Source organism: Bidens hawaiensis, unplaced genomic scaffold (genome assembly GCF_021521415.1).
Source record: "Bidens hawaiensis isolate Kalapana, Puna unplaced genomic scaffold, B.hawaiensis_p1.1 tig00018660_1, whole genome shotgun sequence".
NCBI lineage: Eukaryota > Viridiplantae > Streptophyta > Magnoliopsida > Asterales > Asteraceae > Bidens > Bidens hawaiensis.
Window position 1 is genome coordinate 266,337 of NW_027492825.1, and position 14,893 is coordinate 281,229.

Here is a 14,893-nt window from a genome sequence, read left to right on the forward strand (position 1 = left end):
TTTTGTAAGTTTCGTGTATGATCACCAACTGTAGAATTCACGGGATTCAGGGTCTTACAGTTGCTATACTTGATCGTCAGGAAAGGCGTTTGAAGAATAAGGTGGTTAGGCAGGTGAAGGTGCAGTGGAGGCACCGTAGGGGTTCCGAGGCTACTTGGGAGTCCGAAGGCGAGATGATGAAACTTTATCCGCAATTGTTCCTGTCGTATCGGGATTCGGGGACGAATCCCATTGTAAGGGGGGTGGACTTGTAACACCCGTTAATTTTTCGTTTCAAAGGGTTTAAGCTTGTAGAGTATGTATATTCTTCGGGATTTAACCGACATTTCTCGGAAACCTTTTCGTCATACCGGTACGTTAAGTTATTTAAATTTTCCTTTCTTGTTGCCATATCTCTCAAATTGGAAGGGCTAGAGTGAACTTGTTGTTTTATATCATAAAACTAAAAACCCTAGCCCCCTGTCTTCCCTATTCCCGATCGGACAAGAGAGCAGCCAAGTAGCTGCGATTTTTCTTTTTTTTGCAGCCAAGGTGTGATCATAAAACTTCAATTGAAGGTTCTTACTATGTCCCTACAAGTCTTTTAAACCTTAATTGATCATATTAACGCGCTTATTGGTCGTTAGGGTTGAGTTTTGGTTATAACGATTTCTGACAGATTCGTACTTGATTATTGTTCGGTCTGTAGCTCGATGAAAATATATTGTTTTTTATCTATTCTTGATTCTATTATGTTTTACTTTGAGTCTAGTTTCCATAATTGTAAAATATGTAATTTTTGGAAGAGATTTGAATGCTTTTTATGATTTTATAAGATCGAGTGTCAAAGCTGATGCGGGATGACGGATTCTGGCCTGTCTTCCAGACGTCATAACCCTTTTTCTACAAGTCCAAATTGGTTGGTTCCACTTCTGGAAGTTAGTATTTTGAGTTAGGAACCAAACCCAATTGGAATCATTTAATTTGGCTAGGTAATGATTTTTATAAAAATAAACCCATTTTGTTGCGCACTGAAATAGCTGCACATACCTTTATGTGTTGGAGAAGTTTTTATGATTTTTGTGTCCACTATAAAAATATAATAAAAGTAGTTTTATAAACCTAAGACATTTATTAAAGTCCGGTAAAAATTTAATAATTTATTTCAAAGGTTATCCTATGTAATTAAATGCATCTTCGCATGCTAAAATCTGCACGTTTTACTTGTTATTGATCGATAAGTTCGTTTTAGGCTTAACCGGTGGATGTTCTATTGTGTTCTTGTCGGGGCTGTTTGAAGTGAGTTTTTGCACCGCAATCTTCCTAGGTATGTCTCATATATCATACTTTAAAATCATGTTCATTGGTGTTCGTTAGATTGGTCAACTAGTTGTAGTTTGATTGTTAGTGTTCGGTTGACTAGATTTGTAGTTTTATGCGTTTAGCGCGAAGGTCGAAGTGATTAACGACCAATTCAGCTCGGGGGAACTTGGTTTGATGTGCGGGCTGTTGGAAAATCATTTTTATAAGTTATGGGGATGAATTGGTTGTCGGTTGCTCAAACGGGTCGGTACAACACGCAATTGTGTTTATTGAATAGTTGGTGCGTTGTACTTGCGAGTTACCGACCCATTTGAGTTGTGTAGCGTCGTGTGGACTTGTTGTCTATGATTTTATCATATTGGGTCTACACGGGGCTGAGTTGGATGTAAATGGCCTAAACGACTCTTAGACGCGCGTGTTAGTGTCACATGGTGCTTCCGGAGGTAAATTGGGAATTCTTTATTCCCGGGAGTATCTAAGGGTCGTGTTGGTGAATGTAAGGCACGGGAGCTATTATGATTAAGGTTGATGAGGTCGAGGTTTTAGGTAACTCGAACCATGTTAGAACATCTCGTAGGATAAACGAGTCCTTTCGATGTCGTTTGTAATGTTTGTATGTAAACCGACAGGTGTTTGAGTTTTGGGATTACTTAGGGATTATCTAGGTCGTGGTGAATACGTGTCTTGTGTCAGGTGAGTTCATGATGCCCCCTTTTTACTCTTTTATGATTTTGGGCTAGCATGCACACCTAAGCGATTTTGCTTAATGAATTGTTTAAAATTATTTTCGATGGGCTTACTTGTATAGGGTAGGCCTTGAGATGATATTATCATATGTATGTATGTATGTATTATTGTATGGCCAATATTTGGCGATGTTAGTAGTCGTTATCGACTACGGATGTTACGTATGCCTACTTTGTGTTTGCATACGTTGGATGAGATGTTACGTGTTTGGGTTGTACGTGTGCTCGACCCTGATGTTATTACCTGGATGAGATGTTACATGTTTGGGTTGTACGTGTGCTCGATCCTGATGTTATTACTTGGATGAAGTATATGTAGGTATATAATTATAAGTATGTTCATATATACTTAGAAGGATGTTTATATATAATTATAAGGATGTTTATATATACATACAAGGATGCTTATATATAATTATAAGGATGTCATATATGATTATAAGGATGTTTATATACATATACAAGGATGATTACTTATTATTGATGATGGCCTAACTGTTTCAACCCGTTTTATTTTTAAAACTCTTGGAATGATTATGACTTTTATTATTTTAGATGTCAATTATTAAAACTTGAACTCACTCAGCTCAAGCATACTTTGTGTGCATGTTAGTGTGAGTTTCAGGTTAGGATGAGTATGCGTTTCCGCTTGGACGTGCACGAGGCTACTTGGATGGTGGAGGGTATACTTAGTCGGAAGTTTTAATGATGAACACTTTTCTTTTAAAGTTTTATTAAATACATTGAAGTTTGGATTTGGGCATAATTCCCGGGTTTTGGGAACTTGTTTTAATAATTATGATTTTCCGCTGAATTATACTCTGAATGGTTTTCATAATGAAATGAATTGTTTTGGGTTTAAGAATTTTGTAAGTTTCGTGTAAGATCACCAACTGTAGGATTCCCGGGATTCGGGGTCTCACAAGTTGGTATCAGAGCCATGGTTCAATGGATCCGAGCATCCCCGAATGCTTGGACTCGAATTGTAAGGGAAAAGACTAGCATGCCCACCGCGAGTAGCTGCACGTCAAGAGGTAACTTTAAATTGTTTAGTCATTCCTTTGAATTTTAAAGTTCCATTATGTGATTAATTGTTTAAGTGTTAGATAGAATGCTAATGTGGTTAGGGGCAGGGGGTCAAAGCTGATGCGGGATGACGGATTCTGGTCTGCCTTCCCGACGTCATAACCCTTTTTCGATAAGTCCAAATTGGTTGGTTCCACTTCTGGAAGTTAGTATTTTGAGTTAGGAACTAAACCCAATTGGAATCATTTAATTTGGCTGGGTAATGATTTTTATAAAAATAAAACCATTTTATTGGGCACTGAAATAGCTGCACATACCTTTCTGTGTTGTAGGAATTTTTATGAATTTTGTGTCCACTAGAAAATCATGTTCATTGGTGTTCGTTAGATTGGTCAACAAGTTGTAGTTTGATGTTAGTGTTCGGTTGACTAGAATTGTAGTTTTATGCTTTTAACGCGAGGGTCGAAGTGATTAACGACCAATTCAACTCGGGGGAACTTGGTTTGATGTACGGGCTGTTGGAAAATCATTTTTATAAGTTATGGGGCTGAATAGGTTGTCGGTTGCTAAAACGGGTCGGTACAACGCGCAATTGCGTTTATTGAATAGTTGGTGCATTGTATTTGCGAGTTACCGACCAATTTGACTCGTGTAGCGTCGTGTGGACTTGTTGGCTGTGATTTTATTATGTAGGGTCCACACGGGGCTGAGTTGGATGTTAATGGCCTAAATGACTCTTAGACGCGCGTGTTAGTGTCACCTAGTGCTTCCGAGGGTAAATTGGGAATTCTTTATTCCCGGGAATATCTAAGGGTCGTGTTGGTGAATGTAAGGCCCTGGGGGCTGTTATGATTGAGTTTGATGAGGTCGAGGTTTTAGGTAACTCGAACCATGTTAGAACATCTCGTAGGATAAACGAGTCCGTTCGATATCGTTTGTAATGTTTGTATGTAAACCGACAGGTGTTTGAATTTTGGGATTACTTAGGGATTATCTAGCTTGTGGTGAATACGTGTCTTGTGTCAGGTGAGTTAATGATGCCCCCTTTTTACTCTTTTAAGATTTTGGGCTAGCATGCACACCTAAGCGATTTTGCTTGATGAATTGTTTAAAATTATTTTGGATGGGCTTACTTGTATTGGGTAGGCCTTGAGATGATATTATCGTATATATGTATGTATTATTGTATGGCCAATATTTGGCTATGTTAGTAGTCGTTATCGACTACGGATGTTACGTATTCCTACTTTATGTTTGCATACGTTGGATGAGATGTTGCGTGTTTGAGTTGTACGTGCGCTCGACCCTGATGTTATTACCTAGATGAGATGTTACGTGTTTGGGTTGTACGTGTTCTCGACCATGATGTTATTACTTGGATGAAGTATATGTAGGTATATAATTATAAGTATGTTCATATATACTTACAAGGATGTTTATATATAATTATAAGGATGTTTATACATAATTATAAGGATGTTCATATATACTTACAAGGATGCTTATATATAATTATTAGGATGTTCATATATGATTATAAGGATGTTTATATACATATACAAGGATGATTACTTATTGTTGATAATGGCCTAACTGTTGTAACCCGTTTTATTTTTAAAACTCTTGGAATGATTATGACTATTATTATTTTAGATGTCAGTTATTAAAACTTGAATTCACTCAGTTCAAGCTGACTTTGTGTGCATGTTAGTGTGAGTTTCAGGTTAGGAGGAGTATGCGTTTCTGCTTGGACGTGCACGAGGCTACTTGGACGGTGGAGGGCATACTTAGTCGGAAGTTTTAATGATGAACACTTTTCTTTTAAAGTTTTATTAAATACATTGAAATTTGGTTTTGGGCATAATTCCTGGGTTTCGGGAACTTGTTTTAATAATTATGATTCTCCGTTGAATTATACTCTGAATGGTTTTCGAAATAAAATGAATTGTTTTGGGTTTAAGAATTTTGTAAGTTTCATGTATGATCACCAACTGTAGGATCCCGGGATTCGGGGTCTTACAAGAATTGTTCTCATCATGGTATAGCTCTTTGGGAGTTGTTGAATGCTTTTCATGAAGGGTTGAATGCAGAAGATGAAAGGGATTTGATGTCAATCACAAATGGTACTTTCGGTACCAATTATGAATAAGATGATTGGGCATTCTTGGAGCAAATTTCGGTCACTTCAAAGAGAAAAGCTCAAACTGCAAGAAGATCGAGACCGGTAATTGGAAGACCGCAAGTTCATGCTGTGGATGATGTGGGGGTACAAACTACTAATCAAAGAATTGATGTTTGTACCAATTGTAACGAGTTGGGTCATGGTATGTGTGTACGGTAGGGCAAGCACAAGTTGAAGAGGTGAACGTACTTCAAGGTCAAGGGGGTGGTAATCAAAATTTTAACATGAACTCAAACACTTACCACCCCGGGTTGAGAAATCATCCAAATTTCCGTTATGGAAATCAAGAAACTCAACTCAATCCGAATTTCCAAGAAACTTCTCAAACCACCTTTTTCCCTCGTCAACAATACTTCAACCAAGGAAATCGAAGTCAATTTCAAGGAACGGGGTGGTAATCAAGGAGGGTCTTCGGGCTAAAGTTCATCAAGTGGGAATGAAATGATGGACATGCTAAAAATGATGCAACAAGAGATGCAAAAGAGGAATCAGTTGGATGAAGCTCGTATACAAAAGGATGAAATTCATGACAAGGCCATCCAATCATTGACAACTCAAATGGGCCAACTTGCAACCTAGGTATCTAACTTGAAGAAGAACAAAGGTCAACTCCCGAGCGACACCAAGGTGAACCCTACTCACACTACTTCTCGCAATGTGCCGAATAATCAGGTAAGAAGTGGTAAGGAGTTTAAAATCAATACCACACCGGAGTTAGTTGAAGGTGTGGTAGAGGATGTGACGGGGGTAGAAAGTGAAGATGAACAATCTTCACCCATTCAACCCCCTAAACCATCCACGTTTTCAAACAAAGATTCGGATCAAAATGAACTTTTAAACGATAAAAGTAAGGAAGTGAGAGAGGTTCCAATTCCATTTCCTTCGGCTTTGATCGATCCGGGTAAGAAAAACGTGATTTTAAAACGGGGTCCTCAAAAGGAGGAGACGTGGGAGGTATTTAAACAGGTTAAAGTTAATCTTCCTTTACTTGAGGCAATAAAACAAGTACCCGCATATGCAAAATGTTTAAAAGAATTGTGTACTCAGAAAAGACAACAAAAAGTTCCTAAACGAGTTGATTTAACTGAACGAATGAGTGCAATTCTAAAGGGTGATCTTCCACCTAAGCTTCAAGACCCGGGAGCGCCCTTGATTAACATTCAAGTGGGTGACTTTCAAATGTCACGGGCACTATTGGATCTTGGAGCGGGTGTGAGTATCCTGCCGGGGGTTTGTATGACCAATACGATTTTGGTCCACTTAAACGAGTTGAGACCACAGTTGTATTGGCTGATTCATCTCACAAACTTCCTCGAGGGATCATGCGGGACATCATTGTTAAAGTAGAGGAATTTTATTATCCTGTTGACTTTTTGGTTCTGAATTACTCGTCGGTTGACCCAACACAACAACAAAATGTTGTATTGGGTTGGCCATTTTTAAATACTGCTCATGCTATTATTGACTGCCGGTTTGGTACAGTTGACATGGCCTTTGGAAATAGAAAAATGCGTTTAAATGTGTTTACTAATGTTGTTAATTCATTGGCTAGTGAAGAATGTTTTATGGCAGATATCATAGATGGGTGTGTACCACACGAGTATGAGGAAGGTATGTTGGATGTTTATGTTTGTGATGATTCTGAACTCACATTTGTGCATTGGAGTTAGAGGAAAAGAAACAAGAGGTATTGGCATTGCAAGACGTAAGACCACCGTGGACTCATCAGGTTGAGAGTCTACCAACAGAGATCAATTCTGACACCAAACCTTTGTTGATTTGTCCTCCCAAGGTAGAATTGAAAGAATTGCCAAGTCATCTCAAGTATGCATTCTTGGGAGAAGGTGAGACGTTGCCGGTTATTATAGCCTCTAACTTGGATGAGGCTCAAGAAGAGGGAATGTTGGACGTTTTGAAGGCTCACAAAGCGACGATTGGGTGGACTATAGCCGATTTGAAGGGTATTAGTCCATCTATAGTCATGCACAAAATCATCACCACGGATGATGCAATGCCTACTCGGGTAACTCAAAAAAGGTTGAATCCTAATTTGCGAGAGGTGGTGAAAAAGGAAGTTATCAAATGGTTGGATGCAGGAATCATCTATCCCATTTCAGAAAGTGCATGGGTAAGTCTAACACAGGTAGTTCCAAAGAAAGCCAGCATTCAGGTAATTAAAGATGAAAGTGGTGAACAAATCGCCACCCGACCGGTAACCGGGTGGCGAGTGTGCATTGATTATAGGAAGTTAAATGCGGCTACTTCAAAAGACCATTTTCCATTACCTTTTATTGACCAAATTATTGAAAAATTGTCGGGTCAAAAATTCTATTGTTTTTTGGATGGGTACTCGAGATATAATCAAATTGCAATCCATCCCGACGACCAACACAAAACCACATTCACATGTCCATATGGCACTTTTGCCTTTAGGCGAATGCCATGTGGATTGTGTAATGCCCCGGCCACGTTCCAACGATGTATGATGAGTATTTTTTCGGACATGGTTGGGGATTCACTTGAGGTATTATGGATGACTTTTCTATTTTTAGGTCAACTTTTGAAAGATGTCTTGATGAATTGGAAAAAGTTTTAAAAGTTGTGTCGAGACTAATTTGGTTTTAAGTTGGGAGAAAAGTCATATCATGGTACAAGAGGGTATTGTGTTGGGGCATGTAGTTTCAAGTCGAGGAATGGAGGTGGATAAAGCAAAAATTAAGGTTATTTCTTTATTGCCACCACCGAAAATGTAAAAGGGGTAAGGTCGTTTTTGGGGCATGCCGGGTTTTACCGGCGGTTTATTAAAGGTTTTAGTGTGATTACTAATCCTTTATGCAATTTGTTGCTAAAAGATGTTGCATTTAATTTTACTAACGATTGTTTGCAAGCATTTGATGTTTTGAAGGAAAAATTAGTGCAAGCACCGATTTTGCAACCGCCGGATTGGATGAAACCGTTTGAGATTATGTGTGATGCAAGTGATACCACAATTGGAGCAGTTTTGGGTCAAAGAATTGATACGAAGCCGGTGGTGATTTACTATGCAAGCAAAAAGTTATCCTAGGCACAATTGAATTACACCACTACTGAAAAAGAATTACTTGCGGTGGTGTACGCCTTGGATAAGTTTTGGTCATACATATGGGGAAGTAAGGTTGGGGTCTATTCGGATCATAGTGCGGTTCGTTACCTCATGGAGAAGAAAGATGTAAAACCCCGTTTGATTCGTTGGGTCTTATTGTTACAAGAGTTCGACTTGGAGATCCGAGATAAGAAGGGTGTGAAAATGTGGTGGCGGACCATTTATCGAGGATTCCTTTGGAAGGTGTGGATGATTCACATGAAATCAATGAGAGATTTCCGGATGAACAATTGTTAGCCGTTTCCACTACACCATGGTATGCTCATTTTGTCAATTATCAGGCCACGGGTGAGATGCCAAAACATTGGGCCAAGAAAAGGAGACAACAATTTCTCTCCCAACTCAAGCAATATATTTGGGATGAGCCCGATTTGTTCAAAATTGGTGCCGATCAAATCATTCGGCGTTGCATTCCCGAATCAGAAGTTCAAGAGATTTTGGCACATGCTCATTCATCCGCTTGTGGAGGTCATTTTAGTGGGCAAAAGACGGGTTATCGAGTTCTTACAAGTGGGTTTTATTGTCCCACAATCTTTAAAGATGCAAGTGACTATGCCCGCCATTGTTTGAATTGTCAAAAGATGGGTGGAATTTCAAAACGGGATGAGATGCCTTTGCAACCCATTTTGGTGGTTGACATTTTTGACGTATGGGGAATTGAATTTTTGGGTCCGTTTCCAAATTCTTGTGGGTATTTATACATATTGGTGGCGGTGGATTATGTTTCAAAGTGGGTTGAGGCCATAGCAACAAGGACCAATGATCACACCGTGGTATGTAAGTTTTTCAATCCAATATTTTTGCAAGATTTGGAATTCTGAGAGTGATTATAAGCGATGGGGGAACACACTTCAAGAACTTCAATTTTGGGAAATTGTTGAAGCGGTATAATGTGAATCATCGAATTGCTACTCCGTATCACCCGCAAAGAAGTGGACAAGTTGAAGTGTCCAACCGACAAATTAAAGAAATATTGATGAAAACGGTGCGGGTTGATAGGAAGGATTGGTCGGTGAAGTTGGATGATGCACTATGGGTGTATCAAACCGCTTATAAAACGCCCATAGGAATGACTCCTTACTGGTTGGTTTATGGGAAAGGATGTCATTTGCCTTGGCGTTGGCTCACCGGGCACTGTGGGCCATTAAGAGTGTGAACATGGATTATAATGAAGCCGGTGGATTGAGAAAGTTGAAGTTGGCGGAATTGGAAGAGATAAGGGATGAAGCTTATGAGTGTGCATCGGCATACAAAGATAAGTTGAAAAAGGTTCATGATGCCAAGTTGAGGAAGCGGGTTTTTGAAGAAGGGCAAAAGGTTTGGTTATATAATTCACAGCTCAAGCTTTTTCCCGGAAAGTTGAAAATCAAATGGATGGGCCCGTATGTTATAACAAGAGTGGGCAAGTTTGGTGATGTGGAAATTGAAGACTTGCACAATCAAGCAAGACAAACTGTGAACGGACACCGACTTAAACCATACTTGGAGGGTAAGGATATCATCATGTGTGAAGTGGACAAGGTAGGCTACCTGTTGCGGTCGCCTGAGGAATCAACCAATTAAACGGTCCAGGTTTGTTGTATAATTTAGTTTAGTTTTTGTTCAAATTTGGTCTTAAAAATTACCTTTCTCGTTACAAGGTTGTCCAATCAAGTGTGGGGAATTCTCGGGAATCTCTTCACCATGTTGAGGACAACTCGGGTTTCTCATGAGGGGTAGGGTAATTTTTAGTTTTTGTTTGTAAATAATTTTATTTAGTTTTTAATGATTTTGGCTTTACCTAAAAAAAAAATTTCCATCAGATGCCACCGTAGCCTACGGTGTCCACCGTAAGCTACGGTGGACTTGAGATTCTTACGCTGGCCTCTTTCTGTTTACGCCAGCATCTTACGCCAAGGAACCTACCGTAAGCTACGGTAGCCACCGTAGCTTACGGTGGACTGTGAATGGGCGGCGCAGGTACAGTAACAACATTAAAAAAATAATAATAAAAAAATAAAATAAAAGTTTTAATACATCTTCCACTTACCTTCTTCTTCATACTTTCATTCATCCATCATCTTCCTAACATCCTTCTCTACCAAACCCTAATCCCCAATTAATAACTTCTTCAAATCTTAACCAAAATCAACGATTTTCGGCTCTAAATTGACTATATTTTCGCAAGGAATCACATTCTTTTCTTGGTTTTCATCAATCTTAACTTTTTGGGGTTCGATTTTGGACGTTTTTGGTCCGAAAATTTTGAACAAGTGGGTTTTGCAAGTGACTAGTGATTAGAGTGATTAGAGGGTTTAATTCAGCTTAAAGGTATGTTTTTCTTCACTCGTTTGCTACAAAACTCATTAGTTAAGATTACATGTTGTACATTGCTTACACTTGCTCGTTGAATGTGAGAAAGTTTGATGATAGTTTGAAATTGTGTTATGGTTGTGAATATGGTATGGAAAATTAAAGTTTGACAAAAGTTGAAGACGGATTATGTCTATGTTTAAACGAAATGCTGTCAAAATTTTGTGAAAAATGGTTTATGACTTTCATATATTCACAACCATAGAAACAAGCAAGTGTGGGAATGTATATAGAGATGAATAGTAACTTGGTTAATGTTTGTCATTGTTTAGATGGGACGTTCTGCTAAGGATAAAGGAAAAGGGATTGCGGGTTCATCTAGCAACTCTGCCACCGAACAAGCAAAAAAGCGGAGGTTAGAACAACAACAAGAACGAGAAGAAGAGGTGGAGTATGTTAAACCAGATTGGACTCACGGACACTAACAGATCATGATTTGAGATGGCAACCAGAGTTGTTTCACGAGAAAATGAATACATTGACAAAGAAGTACGACGCATTTATTTGTGAGAAAGTGGTATCGGAACGTGAGTTTGGTCCGTTTGATGTTTTTGATCGATTCAAGGCATTGGGTTGGGAAGCAGCCCTCAAGTGTTATGATCGAAACGAGAAGTATGTTTTCATCGATGAAATTGAAGAATGGATGGCAACTTTGAGATGTCCTTTGTTTAATAAACCCTCGGGGATGAAGCTCATATGAACTGTTAACAACATTGAGGTCACTATGTCATTTGAAACATTGAGGCAAATAGCACGATTTGATAGTAAGCCTCAAAGCAACTACGTGTATCCAGATTTGAATGACTTGTGTTATCAACCCGATAGGCATCCAACGTGGAGAATGATGTTGGAAGCATTGTTTTTACCCGTCACTTATGATGGGAAGTTATTGAGGAAGAATTTAAAGATTGAGCCAAAGATGTTGCTCATCATTTGTTTACACAATGTCATGCCAAGAAGAGGGGATATGCAAGAAGTTCAGTATCCCGATGTCCTGATTCTATACTCCTTGATGCATGGAGGACCACTTGTTTCGTTCCGGTATCTAGTACTTAACAATATTTGGATAAGCCGGAATAATGTGGGTAGGAAGATTATTCCACATTGTCGGTTGATTACCGCGTTGTTGATGCGGTTTGGTGTTATTAGAGATAATGATATTGGAGTTGGGAAGAAACACAAGCCATTCTATGTGATAAAGTTAGGGGTTGGTTGGGAATACCGAGCGAGTGATAGGTATCATCTGTTGAAAAGTGAAATACAGAGATGGAGGGCATTGAAGGTGGATGCTAGACCCTTGGAACCGAGGGAAGAAGATGAAAGTGAGAGTGATGATGAAGAGGGAGAGAGTGGAGAGGATGATTATGATGATGAACCGGATGAGCGGGTTGCGATGGAAAATGAAGTGCGCAAGGACGGTGTTGAAAAGTGAAGTGCGCAAGGATGGTAGTTCAAGTGCGCAAGGACGGGGACATGGAAGTGCCTTACCATTTAATTATTCGAGGCAAACATTTGACCCAAATTGGACACACCATGGCAGCATGCAGGATGTAATATTCAACACCAGGCCAGCACACTACTATAATTGGTCTGAGACAACTCAGACATTGTTTGATCACCAAACATTCATGGGCGCTAGCATGGAGCGCGCTCAAAAGCAAATGTATGATCGCCAAGAAGTGTGGAACCGGACCCACGCTTATGCTGAACAAAGAGAAATCAACCATTGATATGAGGATGACCGTCAGAGACAAATGCATGCCGCATGGCATTCGGGGCAACCGGTGGTGGCTGACCCACCGATCGTTGACTACACCACATTGCCACCATACGACGGTACGGTGAATTATCCCATGCCACCGTTGTATCATTTAGAATGGTTGGATCCACGATAAACTCAAGGTTCAAGACAAGCTCAAGGGGAAGGTCAAGCTGCTGGAGAGGATCAGGGGGCATTTGGTTTGGGCGAATTCACGGACGTGATGACGTCCATTTTTGGACCACCTCAACCACGTTACTATTGAGCTGCGTCGGCAGCAAATCAGGTGTTCCCTTGTACATTTTTGTATCTTACTTTTTCTGTTTATGTTTGGGTTTTGGGAGGTTGGGTGGAGTAATGACAAGTTGGAATTTAAGGGTAGTGCTCGTGGTGGTGTTTTTGTTATCCTAAGTACCCTACATTGAGGAAAATGTATCTCAAGTGTGGGGATGAGGGATGAAAATAAATTAAAAAAAAGAAAAAAAATAAATAAATAAATAAAATAAAATAAAATTTTGAAAGAAAAACACCAGAAAAGTGGTAAGATTGTCGGGGCAAAGTTTTGATCCCCTTTCATGGTCATAATTCCCCAAAAATCAAGTTTGCTTAGCTTTGTTAAAAGTGTGGACGAGTAGTATTCTAGGCAAGGTTAGCATGCTTTCGGTTTATCCAATCACATAACATGCCACAGTCACTTGGGTATTGGGAAAACGAAGAGCGGTGACAGAATGGTTATTCTCCGTTAGAACTTGTGCCATCAATGCACTTCAAGACCTTAGTTTGGCATAAATACAAAAGTGATTGAGGCACTTAGGTTAAAACCTCATCTTGGGTGAGTGTGAGTGTGGGTTTTGGGGGTTGGGCCTCATAAATTACATATATGAGCGTGGATAATGAGAGGGGCGGGGGGTTGGTTCCTTTAGAAAACTTTATTGGACCTATTCTTTTTATTTGATCAAACCCCGATGTAATTGTGAGACGATCCGGCTTAATAGGTTGTTCTTTGTAATTGTAGTTGTTTCGTTAGTAATAAATAGGGAGTAGTAGTTAATTGTTTATGAAAGTTATTATGTCAAAAAAATGAATGAAAAAAAATGAAAAAAAAATAAGAGAAAAAGACAAGGAAAAGTCGAGGCAATGTTCAAAGCCTTGTGGTTCGAGTTCGTTATGAAAGCTGTTATGTATATAGTGGTATGTTTTATTGTTTAATTTAGTTTTGATGTAACAAGTCGGGTCGGATCATTTGAGCCACTTTAAATATCCCCATTCCATACCTTTACCCCTAGCCTCATTACAACCCGTTTAAGACCTCTTGATTTGCTTTTATGTTAAAGCACGATTAGGTGAAGATTTGACGGTGGTACAAGCGTATGCGAGGAGAATCGAGTATGATTGTGATATTTGGAACGGTCACCGATAAGTGAGTTAATGAGTGATGGTGTGTTATGTGCAAGTAAAGACCAAAAGCATGTTACGGTTGACTAGAATTCTATGTTCTAAAATATAATATCAAGTAAGCTAGTGCAAACCTCTAATTATGTGGAATTGGGTATGACTCGGGACCTTAATCGAGCCGGGCGTGTGGTTTGTGTGGAGGTGGTGTTCTAAAAACAATTGGTTTGAAGAGTTGCTTGAGGGCAAGCAACGAGCAAGTGTGGGAATGTGACGGGTGGATTGTAGAGCCACCCTTAATTGTAGTAATTCTAAACAAAACATGAGCGTTTACGTGTTATTTCAGGGATTTAGGTTACTACCGTATCTGGTGCGTGTTTGCAGGTACAGGTGCTAAAAATGGTGATTCAAGTGAACTATGATGGAGAGGAGCAAAGGATTTGAGAGTTGGTGAATGCAGTAAACAAGTCAAAGAAGAACAAGTGTTTTGGAGCTGAGGCTACCGTAGCTTACGGTAGCCACCGTAAGCTACGGTAGGGTTCCAACGTTGCAGCCTACCGTAAACAGATACAAGCTGGCGTAGTGGTTTCAAAACCACCGTAAGCTACGGTGGCCACCGTAGCTTACGGTGGACCCTGACGACTGGTGGCGGCTACAACTCAAAATTGCTGTTACAATTGCCTTTTGAGATCTATTCTTGATTACTCCGTTTTGAGACAATTGTTGGGGTGTTTTTGGGGCTTGAGAACAAGTGTTTGAGTTTTTTAAATCAAGGATTAACATCATAATCTTGGATTGCTTCGGATTAAACTTGGTATGATGATTTCAATTATGTGTGGCTAAAACTTCCAGTATTTCTCTTGGTTGTAAGGTTATTGCAATACTCTTTTCGTTTATTGTTCGTGCACTTGGATTGATTATCGAATCGTTTAGATTAATACAATCACGTTGTTTGTTTGATTGTTTGTAATTTGTCCATATCGTTTAACCTA

The 14,893-nt window shown here is 39.4% G+C and overlaps 1 protein-coding gene across 1 annotated transcript; it reads left to right on the top strand.

The window, feature by feature from the left end:
- The first annotated feature begins 6,578 nt into the window (after positions 1-6,578).
- On the top strand, positions 6,579-9,554 carry LOC143556625 (uncharacterized). The gene is made up of 5 exons (XM_077045898.1): positions 6,579-6,867; positions 6,927-7,426; positions 8,162-8,287; positions 8,680-9,171; positions 9,282-9,554. The coding sequence occupies exons 1-5, from the start codon at positions 6,579-6,581 to the stop codon at positions 9,552-9,554; spliced, it is 1,680 nt and encodes a 559-aa protein (XP_076902013.1).
- Positions 9,555-14,893: the final 5,339 nt, after the last annotated feature.

Coding starts and splice junctions, on each gene's coding strand:
- LOC143556625 (XM_077045898.1), top strand. CDS start 6,579: ATGCGGGACATCATTGTTAAAGTAGAGGAATTTTATTATCCTGTTGAC. Junction 8,288..8,679: donor GAATTGATACGAAGCCGGTG/GTGATTTACTAT, acceptor GTCAATTATCAG/GCCACGGGTGAGATGCCAAA. Junction 9,172..9,281: donor GGACCAATGATCACACCGTG/GTATGTAAGTTT, acceptor AAATTGTTGAAG/CGGTATAATGTGAATCATCG.